Source organism: Electrophorus electricus, chromosome 21, assembly GCF_013358815.1.
Source record: "Electrophorus electricus isolate fEleEle1 chromosome 21, fEleEle1.pri, whole genome shotgun sequence".
Classification (NCBI taxonomy): domain Eukaryota; kingdom Metazoa; phylum Chordata; class Actinopteri; order Gymnotiformes; family Gymnotidae; genus Electrophorus; species Electrophorus electricus.
Window position 1 is genome coordinate 3,653,439 of NC_049555.1, and position 20,543 is coordinate 3,673,981.

Sequence of the window (20,543 nt, forward strand, 5' to 3'; positions counted from 1 at the left end):
TCTGACTCTTCTTTTAATTTTCGACAACCAACCAACGCTACTGGACAAATCTGTGCTCACCAATCTGTGTTTCACCGGCGAAGCAATCATTGAAGGCTGAACTTTAGAAGTCTTGGAACTTTTATTTGGCACTCGAGCACTTTAAGGAGCCAGTCGAGCTGTCGTTCATTCAGAGCAATGTGTCATAGGATGTTGCTTTGTAGGAATTCCAGCTCCGCGACCTTTTGTTCGCATACATAAGAGCCAAGCAGCGCAGTGCTGGCTATTAGCGTCTCTGTAATCACCGCGACTATAATGAAGTTGCGTTTATCACCGCCCGCAGGCTGTCGGCTCTCATATAAATCCCTGTGAGGTCTGGAAAGTGCATTCGCATTTAACTTTTGTCGAATATATGTGCATCAAAGTAAAAGCTTATCCAATTGCTCTCTACTCCACCCAAATATAGCCCAAATTAAATGGATTTTCTTTTGTGTAAACAATGTAAAATTAGCATTACTGTTGCTGGAAATTGTTTTAATCATCTATGTTATTCTGAGGTCTACATAATCAGTAGGTGTAAATTACCACAAGATACTTTCTATGTATACTTGTTTGTGGGCTATATACATTACATGGCCAGAAATATGTGGATACCTGACCATTACACCTATATGAGCTTGTTGAATATGTGGTGGGGATTTTGTGACCCTTTGTGAGGTCAGGCCCTGATATTGGATGAGAAAGCCTGCTTTACATTTGAAGTTTCAGTTCATCCCCAAGGTGCTCAACAGAGTTGAGGTGCAAGCCACTGGAGTTCCTCCACATCAGACTCAGTAAACCACGTCTTAATGGACCTCGCTCTGTCTTTGTGTGACTTAGCAGTAAAAAAACTCTTCATTGGAACTAAAGGCAGTCCCAGACCATTATCCCTCCTCCACCAAACTTTTCTGCTGGCACCGCGCACGGTAAAGTGTGATTCATCCATTCATCCGCATAGTAAAATGTGATTCATCCAGAGAGTTCCAACGCTCCAGAGTCGTGGCGGGTTGCTTTTGCACAACACGAGCCATCGTGATCTCAAGATGGTGCACGGAGGCTTTTTTTAAATTTATCTTAAGCTGGTGCCGCAGTTCTTGTGCTGATGTTGCTTCCAGAGACAGTTTGGGACGCTGTCGTAAGTGATGCGACAGAAGGTGATTTTTGCTCGAAGCACTTCAGCGATCGACTGCCATGCTCTTTGAGTTTGCGAGGTCCAGTGATTCGGGGCTGAACAGGAGATGTGCCTAGAACCTTCCATTTTGCAATAATTGCACTCACAGTTGACCGGAGCAGATCTCGCAGTGCAGAAATTTCCAAAACTGACCTGTGTCAACGATGGCATCCTACAACAGAAGCACATTTTAAAGTCGGCGAGCTCTTCAGTATGACCCATTTTACTGCCAGTGTCTCTATGAAGATTGCATGGCTATGTGTTAGATTTACTTTTACCTGATAGCCGTGGTTTGGCTGAAACACCTGAGCTCACTAATGAATAACTCAATACATGTTCAGGATTGCTTGGAATTGAAATCCATCCAATCCAAACAATAGTTTTTGTAAACATCCATATCAAAATTCAGATGGGGAAAACGTGTGATCTGAGTGCTTATGATAATGGCACGTTTGGTGCCAGATAGGCTGGTTTGAAAAACTTAGAAACAGCTGACACTCTTGGTTATCGTACACACGGTCTCTGTAGTTTCCAAAGAAACCTGCTGGATAAAAAAAACAAAAAAACATCCAGTAAGTTGTGTGGGTGGAAATGAGAGGAGAGGAGACTGCTTAAAGCTAAACGGCTCTGTTAACTCAAATAACCACTCAAATAACCACTCAAATAACCACTCAAATAACCACCCTTTACTACTGTGATGAGCAGAGAATCATCTCAGGAAGTACAGCACATTAAATATCGAGGCGATTGGGCTACAGCAGAAGCCCACGGCGGGTTTCACTCCTGTCAGCCAAGAACAGAGATTTGAGGCTACAGTGGATACAGGCTCACCCGCACTGCACAGCTGAAGACTGATGAATCTCGGTTTGTGCTGCGTTGTGCAGATGGTCGAGTCAGAATTTGGCATTTAAACAGCATGAATCCCAAGACCCAACCTGCCTCATGGCAACAGTTCCTGCTGGTTACGGTGATGGCGTAACAGTGCAGGGAATGTTTTCTTGGCCCACTCTGGGCTCCATAACGCCAGACAAGCATCGTCTGAATGCTCCAGTCCATCTGAGTAATGCTGCAGACCATGTGCGTCACTTTATGGCCACAGTTTACCATCTTAATGACAGCTACTTCCAGCATGAAAATGCACCATAACACAAAGCACGAGAAATCTCAAACTGGTTTCATTACTATGACAACGGGTTCAGTGAACTTCTGTGGCCTTCCCAGTTACCAGACTGGGTTATACACCAGAGTGTATTTCATAATATATATAGGTATTCATTCATAGTTTCAAGATACTGGCACTCTTGGCTCCATTATATGAACAGTACCTGAAGTTTGACAACGTACTTTGCCATTTTAAATGAAAATGGAATATCCCTACAGCTGGTTAGACAATCGTATCCAAACTGACATCAAACATTTCCATCTGCTATGAAACTATTTGTTTACTGTTCTCAAAAAAGGTGCTTTGGATTAGACCAACCCACACTGGCATGCTACGATGTGGAAACTCAGCTTCCCTGCCCTCCCACTTCAACCCCTCTCTTTCTGTCTTACACACACACACACACACACACACACACTCACTCACTCTCTCCAACCTCCGTATCAGCCTTTTACACCTGGGCGACATAAGAGAGTGGCCGATAATCTCAGGCTGGCTTTACCTGTCCTTTCAGCTTCACTGAAACGCAAACAAACCTTATCGGCCATCAGAACTTCTATGCTTCTCCCACTTCCTCCACTAGTTCCAGTTTTCTAGGGTTCAGGAGAATTTCTCTGCCACAGAAAAAGGAAGAAAGTTGATATCTTTTCTTCAACCTTCTCGAGAAACAGCACAACCGAGTTATTTTATGGTGAAAAAAGAGATTTCAGACGTGGCTGCCGAAAAGTCGATCAGCCTCAAGGTGAGGTAGGATTAACGCGAGCGGTTCTTTCGCCCCTTGCTTAGGCCTTTATCTGCAAATTGCCTTTCGGAAGGTGAAGTCTGCGTAAGAATAAAAATGCATTCTTTTTGCCCTCACCTTTAAATCTTAGAATTATACCACCTCCATTAAAGTCACTTTTGTTGAGTGCAGTTACAAGGTGCAGGTAATACCACAAAGGACCTGCAGCCTCAATAACAATATATACATATATTAGTACACACACACACACACACACACACACATATCCCAGATTAAAATTAAAAGGAAATTCTGCTTGCAAATTCCTGAACATATCAACTTGAAAAAGTAAAATATAAATGGAAAGAAATGCTTGTTACATTTTGTTTCTAAGAATTTCAAGGGGTTCCAATAATTATGCCACATGTGTTTTTACTAAAAATAATTATTTCTAAATTTACTTCGATTAAAGGTTGGATTTCTTTTTCTTTTTTTTCAGTATAAGATTATGCTATTTCTCCTAAATGTGAATTTATTAAAACCTTTTTTACACATCTTTACCAGGGGTCCCTGGTATTCTCCTCCATCCACAACGCACAGCCCCAAAATGCAGACATCCCTACTGATTAGGTTTGGGAGTGAAACATTGTTCCGCAGAGGCACGCCTGAAGCTCACTCACGCAACCCTATTTAATCACTACATGCTTTTCTTTTACTCACCCTTTCATTTCCTCATCAGTTGCTGTGTCAGCACAGGCTAGAAGGAAGTGCCACTCCCAACCCCCCCCCCCCCCAACCCCCAGACCCATTGTGACTATTTAGTTTTCAGTTTTTGTTCACTAAAGAGCAGTTCCAGTTGCAAAATGTCAGACATTACAGCCCCCAACTGCAGCGCGTTTTCAGAAGCCGAATGGCATTTGCGGCGAGACGGCCTGTCTTGCAGGCCTTGCGTGGCATTTACTTCCTACATGTAGAAAACGTTTGGTTAATTGGAGTTCTGCAAAATACATTATCGCACCCGCCAAAATGTAACGAATGGTTTGACAGGCGTGACTCAGATTACTTATCTAAAGGGAAAACATGAAGAAAAAAATGTACTGGTGGGCAACACAAGATTCAAAACAACCTGTTGACCTACGATTTGCAAAGCAGCTATTAGCTAGAGATGAAAGGTGCGGAATTTGTGCTCTGTTATAACATAGTGCAGTAATATTGTTTATGTGCTAGCACATGCCAAGCAGTATTTATCAAGCATATTTCTCTTAATGGCTAGTATCTTGGACAAGGATTAAGTCCAATCTTGGGTCAAACTGTGGCGTGAACTGTGAAAACTTTGAAAGCTGCCTTTTGAAGAATCAAGATCTGGGGCTGGCGCGAACTCATGTGACCAAGCAAACAGGGCTGCCGTGCTCCTTGGGCATGCCTCAAGACCCAAATTACCATTTCGATTTTCTGCTCAGCAGAGTTGGCGTACGCGGTGGTGCAGTGATGGGGTGTTCAGGCGGGTGTGGTGGACCTCCTTCCTTATATCCACACGTACAGTTAGAGGTTCTGAGTTGAGCCTTCGTTCATGCAGGAAGAACAGTCTAGGAGCCCAGACTTCCAGAGGCCGGAGTCACAGCATCTATGGGATCACCTCGCCTGTTTGGGGAACTTTGTCCTCCAGTCCGTCATATTCTCCTGTGTGCTTTGGGACCTTTAGCATTAGGGCTTGCTGATATAGCTTGTCTCGGTTACAGGAGTCCTAAAGGGAAACAAGACAGAGCCAATATACTAGGTCATCCATCGGCTACCGAGCAGCAACATGAACCAGGTTCAGTTCATACTGGAGTACACAAAGTGGACAGAGAGCGAGAAAATGGTTTAATAATGTCTTTCTGTTTCTTTTTTTTTTCACTTTGTCTCTTGGAAGGTTTCTGAGAGCTCTGCATTTTGATCTTCATGGTTGAGTGACAGTGGCCTTTAAGAACTGACAAAAGGTCACAGCATTAGTGAAGTCCAAAAGCTGATCATTTCCACATAACTCCTTAATGGAAAGAAAATGGCTCTTGCACAGGCTATTCAGGTTTAAGCACACTCACTAACTGCCTTGTGTTTTCTGCCACCTTGTGGAGGTTTAACTTCACTGCATTTTTTTCAAAGTTATTCTTCAAACAGCAGTAGGTAACGTAACTCATATAAAACCGGTCATATTTGGTAAAACTGTCACTGTGTTTCCTGACAGTAGTACCCAAGAAAGATAATCTGTGAAAAAATCAGGCTCTTCAGTCTTCACCTAGGCCTCCAAATGCTATTTGCAACAATCAAAACAGCCAGTCAGAGACAGGAGTTCTAGTGCACATGCATGCTTTCATTCAGTCAAGCGCAACTGGTGAGCAAATTCAGAAGCTTTGCAAGAGCGAGGGAGGTTAAACAACCACCATCAGTGAAACACTGCTCATCCCTGCTTTGCCAACAACATCTTACACGATAAATACAAACAAACAGAAGCTGGCAAATGATGAAAAATGAGCTAAAAGAAAAGAATTAGACCGAGCCCGAGTTAAAACAGGGTTAAATATCAGAGGGGAATTTCAGAGATGGAAAGAGCTACAGGACCAAAAAGGTTTAAGCCCGATGCCGATTTAGCCATATTTCTGTGTGACAGGTAGCTCATCACACATGCGTGATTTATTTTCTATTTTTGAAAAAACCCACAAAGCTAAGATAGGAATGATTACAATGACACGCCGCAGTGAATTTCACATTGTACTGTTGTTGTTGCAGTCAGGCTAATGTTAGCTTGTTTCTGATGCTATGGATACTCATTAGCATTGTTGCATTTGGATGGTGCTGAAAATATCTTTGTGAACAGCCATATCAGTTTGGCATTTCTCTTGATATGTATGTGTCTCTGTGCTCTCACAGCTAAATATTCTAATAGGTTCACTGCAATAAGTGTGAGTTACTTATTTTACGGAATAGATATTACTGTAATTACTTTTCATGTCTAAAAGAATTATTTCTGCTTGTTTGTTGGCCAGCAATTTAGACATTTCACAACACGCACAGCAGCTTCGTGGGGGGTTAGAGGCGGGTCTTTGGGGGGGAGGGGCCTGGTATTCGTTCGAGGTTTCAAGCTTAGTTTCATTTTACCGATTGCAGCTTTAAAGAGGCCACTGGGGAAAAGGCGCAATTATATAGAGAACAGGTACCATCAGTTAACTAACTTTGGAATATCTAAAATGTGACTAGGTAGACTATCAAAGCAGCTATGGAACAGAATACACAATAAACTGACAATTCAATGCACATAAACAGTCAAAACAAGATTAAGGTTAATAGCGTTTCAAACGCTGTCCTGCTATTGGTCCACATTCAGGAAGTGAACGGCGGCGTCACTTCCCGCAGTTATTTGAAACCACAAAACAGGCTAACCTTTGTTTAGCTACATTTCCGAAACCGTACGTTAAAAAATAACGAGAAATTGAACCGAAAAATGCTTAGTCATTGATATATAATCTGTTGCTTTTCAAATCGCGTAAGATACGTTTCTTCAAATGTAATCACAACGTTTGCTAACTAACCCTAACTAAGATAAGTTTGTTTATAACATAACGCACCCCATCTAACTTATTAAGCCGTAAATAAAACTAGGCTAGCTACGTCATGTTAACCTTACGCATATTTGAGTAAAATCTGCATATAACTCTAATTACCAGAACTCGTCAAAGACAAGAGGACACAATGGAGAACGTAAGTAGTTGTCGAGGAGCTATAACCCTGCCAGTCCTAGCTAGTAATCTGATCGTCCCCAACCCTCTCTGCGTGCTCAGACTGAAACCATCCTCAGTCCAGCCTCGTCCACTGAGGAAGACACTCCGCTGCACTGTGTGCATCCAGCAGACGAGACCCTGTCACCCTTCTGTGCTTTTCCGTGTGTCTGTCTGTCTGTCTGTCTGTGTGTGTGTGTGTGTGTGTGTATATATGTATATATATATATAAAAATCGTGATAAAAGATGGAGAGGGGATCTTTTCAGTCCAGGGACAAGACGTATGTGTTTCTGTGGACCTGCAGCCAGTTTCAGGTAGCTGTGCGTGCCTGCCGCTGGATGCAGCTAGTCGCGCGTTGCAGCCCGCGCAGCGCTGTGCACGTAGTTACCGTGGCGTGTCGGTTTGACCCGCAGCGGGAGCAGACGGAGTGGGGCGCCGTGAACCGGCTGCTGCGGCGTCACGGATTCGGCGCCGTTCGCTTCGCGGATCCGACCGAGAACAAGAACCTGGCAGGTGGAGTACAAGAGGGAGAACGTCTCGCGCCTGAGCGCGTGGCTGTAGCTACCACGTAATGACATGTGTCGGTGAATCGGTAACCGTGTAGTTGTCGCTCGCGGCAAGATGACGGCATCTGATGCGTGACGCTAGTCGTTCTCAGTGCCAAGATGCCGCATTACATTTGAGCATTTGCAAAAGTTAAGTGCAAACTGGACCGTGGTTGCGTACAATGTACAAATGAAGAGGAATAAAAAAAAAATAGTGTCGTTATTACCTTGTGATTGTTCTGCTCTATTGGTGGTTGTCGGTGACTGGCTCAGACCTGGTGCTTTTGGAGAAGGAGACCTCGGCTGAGCTGCGCGCCACGCTCAGCAGCATGCTGGCGGACTCGGAGAGGAGGCAGGCGCTCATCCAGGAGCTCCTCCAGTCCAACGGCCGACTGAAGTAAGCACCGCACCGTTATCCGCTCCGCAAAAAAAGAAACCCGTTTGAGTTGGTGCTGTGTAATGTTTGTTCACTCATATTTGCTTGGGCAAATTTGTGCAAATTCTTTTTTTTAAATTAATATATTGCTGTGTGGCGTTAAACTGTTACACCAAGCATGCATTAGTGGGCTTTTAATAATTGCAAGGCGAATCACAATAATGATATGGAGCATTATAATCACAATATGTTCTATGAATATTTTGCAGCTCTAGTTTAAGTTACAGTTAATACCATGAAATAGATATTTACTGGTGAGTATGTCTGGGTGGTAAATTCCCACGTCAGGTCATATGTCTTTTGGTGGGGGGTTGAATATCAAGTACATTGACTGGAAATTACAGTCATAATAACACTTGTGATAATTTCCTGAAGAGAGCAGAGGGCCAATTTAATTCTGTATTCCACGTAGTTAATAATGTAGACCCCCGTAACGGTTTATGGCGCTGTTCACCTGTTGCCATCTGATATTCTGTAGGCTGAGATGAGTGAAATGGTGCGTGACTGGGGTGGGGGGATTCTGATCAACAACTCCAAACCTTTTCTTACTAAATCTTGACTGTGCCAGGATGACAGTTTAACAATTCACACCTAGAAAAATCTGCAGCATTGGCTTATGTTTTTATCATTAACAATAAGATTATTTTAACAGTGTTATTTAAGCATTAAGATTATTGTTGATTAAATTATTAATTTCACTGAATAATTTCAGTTTTGGATGTTCACTAGTTGTACTGCAGTGTCAGATGTTGATATCAAGTGTTGATATGAAAATGTAGTGTTATCCTACCGTGCAGATGACATTGAGCTATTTTACTGCTCTGTAAGGCTTTGGGCTTCTACCTAAAATTGGGTTTTTGGTTAAAATAGCAAACTTGTTCTAAACACACCTACACAATTATGAAGATCTCTCAGAAGCTGGAGTAATTAACTTCCAAACACACTGATGGTGAATCTTGGTCAGTTCCTAACCTCAAGCCTGTGTTGTCATTTTAAGCGATTACCCGCTAACACCAATGAGCCACTGATGTTATTGTGTCTGATTGGTTACCGATGTCACTGCTGACTTCCTGTCCCAGGGAGGAAGTGGAACAGCAGCAGGTTCGGGCGACACGGCATTGTCAGAGAGCGGTGGAACTGGAGCGCACACTAGCCGAGGTCAAGGTCAAGGTTCAGAGCTTGGAGGACTCGTTCATCAGCAAAGCAGCCCAGCAGCATAGCCAGCTCGAGCAGCAAAAGCAGGACAAGGCAGACGCGGAGGTAGCCCAGAAACAGTTGCCGTGGGAACGGGCAACGTATTTGAAACCATTTTGCGCAATATCGTTCTGTGAAGCTCTTAGAGGCTTTAAACGTATCAGGTCCCTGGTTCCAATCTCTGCCAAGCAACTCTCTCTAGAGTCTCTGGAATGGTGGAAATATCGGTGTAATTGTTCTTGGAGGTCACTGGTTAAGTTTATTGTGTAGGAATAGTGTTACGTAGTGACAGTAAAACATGCTAAAGAACTTCACAAAGATAGTAAAACATGAATGTGTGTCGTAGGAATCTGTATATGTGCCTGTGTGTGTAGAAGCGCTGCCAGAGCCTGCAGCAGCAGCTGAGTGAGCAGAAGGAGCAGCTGTCTCAGGTGCAGAAGAAGCTCCACCACGCCGTGACCCAGGAGGAGAAGCGCATCTCCCGCCAGACTCGCGCCTTCCAGCGGCTCCAGGGCCGGCCCCCCGGGCCCCACTCCCCCTCCGACCAGCTGTGAGCCTGCACTCGCACTAATACAGCTACACCCTCTCCCCTCCCACTGTGTTTGATAATACTTTGATGCGTTGTAATGGGTTTCTCACTTCCACTGCTGGTGGTCCCCAAATTGAATACTTTAACCATGAATGTTTGCACCCACTTTCAAATGTGAAACACCTAGAGAGATTCTCTTAAAAACAAATTGGTTAACATAACTGCTGAAGTGGAGTATAGTCCACTGGGTGGAATGAACTGTCCTCTGTTAGGAGGTATAGCTTGAGACTCCTCTGACATTCTGCTTGTTTTCCCTGAAGAATCCTGGATGTCATTGATATTTATGAATCCCAAATGCAGCAGTTGCAGAACAAACTTAAGTGAGTACATGAGCTCAGATTTTACATTTTAACGATATGTCACCTCACAGTAGTATACAAACTATTCTTATTAAGGTAAATGTTACCACAAATGTTAGTTATTTATTAACAATAACACATTAATAAATAATCAAAACACCACTAAATCGATGGAAATAGTAAATTTAAAGTACCAACATAGAAAAAACAAAAGAAAGTAAAAATAATTCTGAATACAGACAATAGCTTGTAACCTCTCAGTAAGAGGAAAAGGATCAAATTCTGAATATTATTAGGCCTTGCAAAACTCTGAACTCGCAAGTATAAATTAACATTTTTCCACTCACATGTACAAAAAAAATGTTTTTTGAGCTGCCACATCTGGATGTTTGGAATACTGCCCTTAAATTTGAACGCATCAGTTTCACGTAGAGAAACTTATTTATCCTTAAATAAAGAGAGAAGTGGTAGTCGGAAAAATGGCGGTGTTAATTTTAGGAATTTAAAAAAATACTATAAAATGATCAGTTAATGAAGTTGCTAATGGCAACATCATTGAGTGTTAGCCACTGTAGCATTTACGTGTCTCGTTAACCCTCACCGCCTTCACCTGAAGGAGCTGTCAGAGGAAGAGGTCATGTGAGAATGACTCCTCAGATGTCCAGACGACCACCCAAGAGACCAACACTGACACCTCCACCTCTTCCCTGGCCTCCTCCAGCTATAAGGCCCTGCTCAAGGTTCTCCTTCTCTCTTTGAGTCTTTCTCTCTGGCTCTTTTCTGTTCGGTAATAACTGTCCACCTGGCTGTAACGCTTCCGTGTGGCCCATCTGGAGTGTGCGGGACTACTGGGAGGTCCCGCTGCTGTGTCGGTGCAAGTCGTGCTGTTGCTTTCTTTTCTGCCCTCCCTCCCAGTCCTACCAGGAGCAGCTGAGAAAGACCAAGGCTCAGCGGGAAGATCTGAAGGCTGAAATCCAGCGCCTCAAACAAGACCTGGAGTCTAGGTGCTCATTTATTCAGTCATTTAATGTTTCCCATCCATTCATCCAGTTTATTACAAGGTATTACTTTTTTTTTTCTTCTATTGCAAGAGAACATCAGCAATTTGGGAGGAGCCAATACACTTCACACATTATACAGAACTGTGGGATGCTTTCAGATAGACTGGACCAAGTTGTTGTATAAGACAAATGTAAGATGTGTACTGAACAGTGAAGGTCTCCTGAGTGATACAACTCTCAAAGGTTGCTCCCTATCGTTAGGAGATCATTAGTTTGTGTCTGAGAACCCAAGATAGCACAACTGGCCCTGCTGGTTGGGTGGGTGTGTTTTGTGGGTTAATGAAATAAACATTTCATGTTTATGGGTGTTTATGCTGGTTCTGCAATGTCACTTCTAAAGCACCACCTTGCTAAGCGTGTGTGTTTTGTAGGCCCACTCTTAAGGAACTGAAGTCCTGCAAACGGCAGCTGAGACAAATGGACCGGCTCATCCAGCAGAGCTGTGTCAGGCACGTGATTCTAAGCCATTACTGGATTTTACTGCAAATAGACTACAACAGTCAGGTTCACTGTACACACACATCCTCCTGGTGTCCAATTCCTACTTATCAACTTAAACTGATTGACTGTGTTGTTTCTAAATCAGACAGTGAGTTTGATAAATCTGTGTTAACAGTGATTGTGTAACTGTGTAACAACATGCTTATTTGAACTTTAAGTAGCCACAACGGTTTTGTCCTTGAGAGGCCTCCATTAGACAGATCTGTTCCCTTCCTCAGGCCAGGCCAGACACCGACGGCAGAGGAGTCTGTGGTATCGAGCACAGAGCAGCAGCACATCACTGACTGTCAGACATACCTCAAGGTACGTGCGGACAAGACCGCCTTGTTCCAGTGCTGTCTTGTTCTAGGGACGTAACGGTCTCAGCCACCTCCACAGACACAAACAACTAAAAGTCTTTACAGAAGAACTCGAGCGCCATCTGGGTGGTATTTATTGGTGATGGTCAGGATGTTCTTCACAAAGATTGTAGCTCATAGATGTGGAATTCAGGCCCCAGTGAGGCACAGTACTGCACAGTCTGTTGCTTTCTGGTTCAGCTAATTAAGGCCTCACTAATTGAGGTGAAGTGAATTGTGCCTTTGAGCTGAACGGTCAATAAGATATGATGAGGGTCCTCAACGATGATGTTTGGCAGCGCTGTATTTTCAATGAAAATGCAAGTGCTGTAGTTTGATGTTTTTTTCATTTCATTTTAGGAGATCTGCTTGGAGCTGAAGGTGTGTGATGTTAATCATGTCGTGTCTGCTGTTAAAGCTCGCTGCAAAGAGGCAGATGCTACCCTTGCACTCGAGAAGGTAACCGCACTCTGCTTCAGTGCTTTTATTATCCAGTTTAGCCATCCCAGGATATGAATTTCTGTAGGCAAGCACATATTAAATATACACAAACAAATACACGTAGGTGCAGTGGTTAAGGTATTTGACTTGTAATTGGACGGTTGCTGGTTCAAGCCCCACCACTGCCAAGTTACCACTGTTGGGCAAGACCCTTAACCCTCAATTACTCAAGCTGTACTCAGTCATAATTGTAAGTTGCTTTGGATAAAAGCATCACAATATGCTTTAAATGTAAATATTAAAAATGCCATTTCTGACATTTTAGCGTTCAGAAAATTTGCCGAACCTTGTCGTGAAGGTTGGGGAATTGTAGCAAAATGCTAGTTACAGAAACCATGTCATGCTTTCGTTGGCAGATCATTAGTGACATCACTGCCATCTTGACCAATCTAAGGGCCCCTCTAGGGTTGCTCAGGCAGCCTGTGGTTGGACAAGGCCTCAGAGACCACAGCCAGCAATGGGAGCTAGAGTGGATTCTCCCAACGCTGGAATTCTGGAGTCAACAACTCATCTGTCTTCCAGTTAGCTTTCTCCATCAAAACACACAATTCTGTGATTTCATCACCTTGGCTACAACTTTAATGACTTGTTTAAAGAAGCGGTCAATTATGATTTTTTTTTTTCTCGTATGTTATAAATAGGAAGATTTAATATTTGTCTGCACACAGATCTGGTAAGCACTCTGCTCTGTCAGGCCCAGGCTAAATGTGGGCTGTGCTGGTCTGATGAAGTTATGTCTGAAGCTGTCTGATGTCTGGATCTTAGCCAAAGCATTTTGCCTACCTGGACTTATGTTTATTCAGGGAAAAAAGCCTTTGAATTTTTCCATTGTTTCTGTGACAGCTTTTGATAGCCCTCCTTTTGTTGATCCCTGTACCTACACACACACACACACACAAACACACACACAAACACACACATTCTTTTTCAGGATCTTCACCGTTCTCTGGGCAGACTGGTGAAAAGGCTGTTGCCATGGCAGCCAGAGGACACAGTGAGCAGCCAGTGTGAGAGCGTGAAGGTGGAAGACCTGATGCTGCTAGTGGAGACACTGCTGGAAGAGACGTTGCCTGGTGACGGGGTTCGTTCTTCACACTTCACCCCGAGTGTTTCTAAACATGCGATTCCCAAAGCCCAGGCCCCGCATGTTTACAATAAAACACATTGTGTACTCAGTACAAACTCAAAAAATACATTTCCTTCAAAATAGCTTTGCATTTTCTGAAGGTTTATAAACCCCAGGATGATGTTGGATCAAACTCAAATTGAAGGTTGCAAATTTTAAAACCTTTTAATCTGAATAGTTAAAACTCTTTTGAAAGGAAAAAAATGTCAAAATTAGTTTTATTACAAACAGATCTGTTACTTAAGATGTGGTTATAAGAACTTTGCACACTTCTCAGCTATGCTAATAAAGTAATGCTTCTTTCAGATTCTGCCACAGATAAACGTGAATAAAGGTTGGTTTAGTGCAGTGGGTAACAACACTGCCTCCACTGTGGGGTTCGATCCCTGTCCGGTCAAGTGCTCTGTGCTGTACCAATAAGAGTCCTTGGGCAAGACTCCTAACACTACACTTGCCTACCTCTGTAACATGATTGAAAATTGTATGTTTTCTGGATAAGAGTGTCTGCCAAATTTGTTAAATGTTAAATCCTACTGGAGTTCAGTTAGCAGGGTGTTAGCGTGAAGGGTCTAGCTCACTGGACGGCTCCTTCATTTTGCTGTGTTCGTGCAGGTCCTACGTAGTCCAACCAGACACACACTGGAGGCCATGGTGTCTCACTTTCAGAAGCTGTTTGATGCCCCCAGCCTGAGTGGCGTGTACCCTCGCATGAACGAGGTCTATACCAGACTCGGGGAGATGACCAATGCCATGAGGAACCTCAAGGATGTTCTGGATATGGGTGGGTACCACACCCTAGCAGTACAGCTTGTGAGACCGACCCGATATACGTTAACCCTAATGTTAGACTGAGAAGGGTTTTTCATCAGGGATTCTGTATTGTATAATTGGTGCAAAACTAGAAACAAGACACCGGATGTGTCATCATCTCACACTGATAGTGTGTAACTGGATCCTTAACTGGTTTACACCTTTGGCAAGTTGTATAGCTACATGTGATTCACATCTGCGTTGTAATCTGAGTGTCAGGATTCTTTCCTTTGTGTCAAACTTGTTAGATGAGAGAGCACCCCCTAGTGAGGTTGTCAATGCAGTGGCCAGAATTGTATCTTCTGCTGAGGCTTTTTCTGGCCAGCACTTGCACGACCTGCTGGGAACCAGTGACATTGACAGGTACACAAACTGACTAGTCATTACTACTGTAATATACACTGTCATGACTATCTAAGTACAAGGTTTTTTTGACTGAATGTTTTGAGATATTTTTGTATAGCAGAATTAAGAAATATTTTGAGGGCATTGTGCCAGTGTTTAGGTTAACTTGTCCCATACATATTTTTTTGGTACGCAGCTTTCTGTGTGTGTGACGAGTTGTGAATTAATGCACCTAGTTCTCTGTCCAGCATTATTGTGAAGCTGAAGGAACATGAAGAATTCTTTCCTGCCTTCCACACATTGGTCGTGGAGCTGCTGCAGACACTGGGTAGGGCAGAGCCTGCACTGCTTTGTTTCCGCTGGAGGTGAAACCCCCCCCCCCCCCTTTTTTTTAAATAACAATGTACTTCAAAGATGTTTTTCTTCTCTTTTCAGATGCTGAGAGCCTTGATGACATTGTACCGGTAGTGAAGTCTCTGAAATCGCTGGCAGAATGACATTTTAATAGACATTTTAATGGGAACCTTTTTGTGTGGACTTATTTGGTTTGATTTATTTTACCATTAACCTGTTTGTAAGCTTTCATAAATTAAATGCTGACTTTCGTTTCTTTTAACAGTGGTGTGGATTAACGGTCCCTGTTCACACCAGTCTGGCTAAAGGGGTACATTACCTAATGTTACTTGTAGTGCCCAATGAAGGAAAAAAAATGAACACTTTATGGTCCACAATGATAACAAACCCCTATTTTCATAATTACCAGTGTCCATATCTTAAATAATTTATTACAGTCCTCACACTGTCACATGAGTAACGGCCAATTTTTATTCAAACCCAACCCCCCTTCTGACTCAAGTAATAAATTACTTTAGTGGTGGCATGCGCTTGTATATGACCCATGCCGTCTCAGTCTACCTCCTCGGGGTCAGCAGACTGTCCTGTGAGCCTCTCCATAACGATGCTGGTGGAAGGGGCATTGGTGAGCAGCGTCCCCACGAAAACGGGCGTGTCCTTCAGCACATGACGGATGACTCTACAGGAAGCTAGGTCCTCAATGTGGAACCCAGATGGGTGAGAATGCTCTGGCTGCAGAATAGACTCATGTAACGGTGCGCCAAAAAACTAATGGGGGATGAAATAAGAGATAAAATGGCATATAAGACTGAACAGTTAAGGATTAGCCTTGGTATAGACCTGATTTATGTCAAATTTAAGATATTACTTATACGTTTATTATTTGTCAGTAATGATGCTCTATACTACCAGATTTAGCTGTAAGCGCTAACTCATGTTGTCCCTTAAGATGAAAAACACTATACAAGCATAACTTTAGACAAACTAACAATTAAATATCCTTATTAAAATAAGAAGTTAAATAGTACTTTAATGATCACAATAGTTTGAAATGCCTTTGTTATGATTAAAAGGAGCTGTAACTGCCAGAAAGAGAGCAGAATACCACCCATGAGTGCTTACAGCTTTGCCGGATGATGGGTCTATGAAGTCGGCCCAGTAACCGCCCCTCCACAGCATAAAGCACATCTCCTTAGCACCACTAACAAACTGCAGGGGAGACATGTGGTGTTCAGCTCACCATCCCAATGCAAAAACTGAGGCCTGTGTTCAGGCCCTTACCCTGCTAATAATGCATTATAATAATAACAACAACAATAACAATAAGCCCCCTTTGGTGTGTGTGTGTGTTGCCATAACCATTCAAGTCTGAAATATCACCATGCTTACTTTATCTAGCAGCTGTTCTCTGTCCAGTTGTTCTGTGTGTGTTGCTGTTTTTTTCTGGGTTACTGTGACAACAGTAATGGCATTGGTAGGAAGTGCTGGGAAAAACGACTCTAACTCTGTAAAATAAATAAATAAACAAATAAAGGTGACCACGTCATCATACAGTCGATTACATGCAAAGGCAAACGGGACTGTCCAAATGAGCACCGGCATTCTCGCCCACTCCATAACAGGAAACGGGACATAATGTATTTACCAGCCCTGTGGCACTTTCTTGTTCTTGCCAGATGGAGAGCTGGTGAACTAGGAGCTCACTGCATCAGTTTAATATATGTGCAGAAGAAAAGCTCACCTTGCTTTAGTAGCTCTGGGCAGGAATGCATTGAGCACTCTACATCACATTGGGCAAAATATGTCTCTGCTTTACAGACGCTCTGGGTCCATACGGACACTTCTTTACTCTGAAAAGAACACAGATCAAATGGTGATATCTATATGGTGTCACAGCAGTGACTTTGGATGACCTGCCACAAGATTTAAAGATCAAATGAGTATACAATGTTGTTTGTTGTTTTTTTTTCCTCCCCGGTCAAACAGCCTTCTAAATATGTGTAATGTGGAAATTCCACTAATTTTCTGAAATATGAAAATTAATATTAGCTGTAGCATAAAATTATTTGAAGTAAATCAGTGTATTCACATGCATTCATTAGTCTGAGAACAGCATGAAAGCAGAATTTGTCAGTAATCTGACTAAGGTGTTGATATGCACTTTAGTAAACAGGTAATGGGAAAACTCGAAGATTACATGAGTAGGCTACAGTAATCTGAACTCTGCCTCGCAGCCTCCCAGTAAACTCACAGAAGCAGTAGCATGTGGCAAACTTATATTGTTCCGTATTTCTAACTATCTAGGAGATGATGAATGTTCAGTTTTCATTTCTGAAAATACGCACTTAGATTCATTATCGCTGCAGAAGTGTTTTGGTGTTGCAATTTCATGGCTGTTGTTCAATGTTGCTCATAGTTTTCCAGTAGCATTTTGTCAACTTGTCAGATTTGGTAATTCTGATCTAAAATCAGAGTATGCTGTTTACATGACTATGTGAATAACAGAATAAATGGAGAAATCTGCTAGTGACTGGATTACTGAGTGCATGTATATGCCCTCACTGTGAGCAACAGCGAGAGAGGATCTATGGACTTTGTTTATCCTGATAATATAGATAGTTAGCCACTATATGCAATTTATAAAATGAAACAACTACCATTAATCTGTCAATTATTATTAAATAACTAGACAGCAAATATACCTTTAATCCATTTCGATTCTGTGGAAATATTCCTACTGTTACAGATTTACAAACCTATATAACAGATTAAAAAGGAATTTTTTATATTGAATTGCCAGAAACAGTGCAACCGATCACACAATTCTTTATCAAAAGCTCAATGTTAAATATTTTTTCAACCATGTCTCGATTTAGACTTCAGAACATTAGAGGATCACTTTTCTAGACATAAAAAAATCTCTCTACAAAAGCCTATCAGTGGGAAATTCTTGCTGGAAGGACAACTTAATCCTAAACTATGCTTCAATGTGTCCAGAAAAGCAAGCCAAAGCCTGCCCTGGGATTTATGACAGCTGCTCACCTGGTATTCACTAACGAACTGCGTGAGCACAAACTCATGTCTTTCGCTGCTGGAAGGGGTAGAGAGAATGTCAGGAACTACCCGGTGTGCCAGCGACACCCACTGGTCGCCTGTGCCACCCAGGTGACAATCAAACCCCACGTTGCCCGGCAACTGGAAACGCTTGTCCTGAGGACCAAAAGGGCCCATGGTCTCATCAGGCCACACAGTTCTAGAATCTACTAGACAGACAGACAAACACACATAAGCTCAGGAAGGTTACCTGATTCACAATTCACAAGACACACCTCTATCATTAGTCTGTTGCAATTAACTCGTATCTCGTATCATTTATAGCCCACAATAGCCTTTTACCGTAATAACAGGAGCATCACACAGACAAGACAGGCATGATACAGCCTACAGCGGTTACCTGAATCGTGAGATGAAATCGCTACATAAGGCTCATCCGATCCAGAAGATCCAGCCGTGGAGGAAAGTCTGAATGCTGATACAATCCTCTGGGCTACGGCCTGGCCCACAGACAACTGCCTGGCCCTCCTGCAGAGCGCCTGTGGACCACAGCATAGAAGCAGACCGTTACTATAAGCACGCCTGACAGTAGTGCCTACATCAGAATGTATGTACACTGTAATGAACGTGAGGTAAATGGGATACTTACACTCGCCATGCTGGCAGCCGTGGCCCCCTGTAATCCTACCCTGTGGAAACGTAAAGCACTTTAGACGTTGCGTGTGGAAGAGCAGCCGTTAACTTGACACCAAGAACAGATCTCGAATACACACTTTATTAATTTGTTGGCCTCGAAATGTTTTGCCGAGACTCGCTCTGTACTGGTTTTGACTCGGACCCCTAGCCGCTGGAAAATATCACAACGACTTAACCGCGATTAAATAAACAAGAAGAAGCCACCATAGCTTCAATTCGACTCTTTAGCGTTTCCAAATTCAAAACATAATCTTGAGTCTTAAACTTCATCTAATGCAGTTCCCGTAACAAGCTATAAATGCAACCTGTCATCCACGCATCCAACATCCACCCCTGGGAGAGAGACCAGCAGAGAACAGTTAACGCTATAAACGTTACAAAAATATTTTACACGTTGACATGAGCAATCAAAGCTTTTGTTTGCTAACCGAAACCGTGTTTTGGGGAACACTAGCAGGTCACGTAGCTAGCTATATTTTGTTTAGTTTTACTCAAAGCAGTAGCTCGAAATATAGCTAGCCTTATCTTAACGTTTTTTTTCCTTCAAAAGTACCATAACTGGTACCACGTACTACATTATATCCGAAAGTGGAGTACAATAAAAACAAACCAAATGAACATGACTACCTGGTTCAGCCTCTCCGCGCTGGGCTTGTTAAGCTAGCTAGGTTAGCTTGGTTCGACCACTTTCATATTTTACCTTAGAAAAGATAGCAATTTTAAGTAAATTCACCTTAGCTGCGCACTGTAATTATGTCCAATATTATATGTGTGTCTGTGTAAAGTTAGATTATATTATAATAGAAAACAAATGTTCTTTCCTAGTTAGCAAGTCAGCTAACCTTGTTTTTGTTAATCAACAGCCCACCTTGCCCAAGTCAAACGTTCACGTCACTGGACTGGAGTATTGGTAATACCACCCTGTCATAATAAAAGACTCCTGCTCGATTACGTTCTGCTGAAAAGTTAGTCTTTTGTTGTAGTTGTTTGTCCCGAAAGCAGGTAGTATTCCGGAAAGTGGGTTTAACAAACATTAAAATCATAAACCATAAAATATTTGCAAAAGATGTGTACAAAGGTAAAAAAAAAATGCATGTCAGCTACATGTGGTAGCATGCACATTTCCTAATAAACTTATAATAGTTCCTTAATATACACGGTATTTCATAATAAAAACCTATTTACACATACGAATAGAAATCTTTACATACCATTATCGCGCAGGCATTGACAAAACATTTTCTTCTAAATAATGGCTTTTTCACATTACACTTGCTTTTCTCCCTTATCAATAATAGTTATAATTATAAATAATAATAGTAGTCATCAATAGACTAATAATAATAGGTTATGTAATGCTACATCACAAGTCACAACAAGTTTGAACAAGGCACATCACTTTATGTCATTGTCTTATGACATAAAGTGACGTGCCTTGTTCTCGCCAGTCTTTGAGACAGAGGGTACCCCTGCCTTATGTCTCTTATGACATCACAGTCAGAGCCTGGTGCAGTCTGGCCCAATGCAGGTCTAGAGTCAGGATAAATATAGGTTAGAATCATAGACCCAGCCTGCTTCAGGTGCCTGTGTGGACTCCGTGTCGGCCCTGAGGAGGCACTTTGCTGTATGTTTTGGGCTTGTTCAAAGACAAATGCTCTTTCAAGTCCCCGCGCTAATGCAGACTGTAGTATTTTCCTCCACCCTTTCTGTATCTGCTCCATCCATTTAACCTCCTGCATTTATAAGTTGTCTGATCCCTGATGATGATACGTCTCCTAAAATGAAGACGCTTCCACCACCATGTCTCTGCACTGGAATTGTGATCTCTGTGCAATTTGTCATGTAAGTTTAATGCATTTAGTTTTAGA

At 42.5% G+C, this 20,543-nt stretch overlaps 2 protein-coding genes across 8 annotated transcripts; one reads left to right on the forward strand and one right to left on the reverse strand.

Annotated features, from left to right (window-relative positions):
- Positions 1 to 6,222: 6,222 nt before the first annotated feature.
- On the forward strand, positions 6,223 to 15,376 carry cep70 (centrosomal protein 70). 4 transcript variants are annotated; one of them, XM_035520899.1, is made up of 18 exons: positions 6,223 to 6,262; positions 6,774 to 6,807; positions 7,240 to 7,339; positions 7,645 to 7,768; positions 8,887 to 9,067; positions 9,376 to 9,551; positions 9,851 to 9,910; positions 10,506 to 10,629; positions 10,805 to 10,893; positions 11,322 to 11,399; positions 11,670 to 11,754; positions 12,150 to 12,248; positions 12,647 to 12,811; positions 13,222 to 13,371; positions 14,029 to 14,197; positions 14,475 to 14,589; positions 14,820 to 14,899; positions 15,007 to 15,376. In XM_035520899.1, exons 2-18 carry the CDS (start codon positions 6,799 to 6,801, stop codon positions 15,066 to 15,068), a joined length of 1,866 nt encoding a protein of 621 aa, XP_035376792.1. In that variant the 5' UTR covers positions 6,223 to 6,262; positions 6,774 to 6,798; the 3' UTR covers positions 15,069 to 15,376. The 4 variants fall into 4 exon arrangements, with proteins under 4 accessions (XP_035376792.1, XP_026883510.2, XP_026883511.2 ...); XM_027027709.2 differs by lacking the exon at positions 6,223 to 6,262 and adding an exon at positions 6,471 to 6,592; XM_027027710.2 differs by lacking the exon at positions 6,223 to 6,262 and adding an exon at positions 6,485 to 6,515.
- On the reverse strand, positions 15,374 to 19,578 carry mmadhca (metabolism of cobalamin associated Da). Of its 4 annotated transcripts, none has more exons than XM_027027716.2 (9): positions 19,518 to 19,578; positions 19,303 to 19,375; positions 18,629 to 18,668; positions 18,380 to 18,518; positions 17,968 to 18,185; positions 16,667 to 16,775; positions 16,315 to 16,430; positions 16,048 to 16,134; positions 15,374 to 15,693 (listed from the first exon to the last, which is right to left on the reverse strand). In XM_027027716.2, the coding sequence occupies exons 3-9, from the start codon at positions 18,635 to 18,637 to the stop codon at positions 15,478 to 15,480; spliced, it is 894 nt and encodes a 297-aa protein (XP_026883517.2). In that variant the 5' UTR covers positions 18,638 to 18,668; positions 19,303 to 19,375; positions 19,518 to 19,578; the 3' UTR covers positions 15,374 to 15,477. The 4 variants fall into 4 exon arrangements, with proteins under 4 accessions (XP_026883517.2, XP_026883512.2, XP_026883516.2 ...); XM_027027711.2 differs by having other exon boundaries at positions 17,968 to 18,188; XM_027027715.2 differs by lacking the exon at positions 19,303 to 19,375 and having other exon boundaries at positions 17,968 to 18,188; positions 19,518 to 19,576.
- Positions 19,579 to 20,543: the final 965 nt, after the last annotated feature.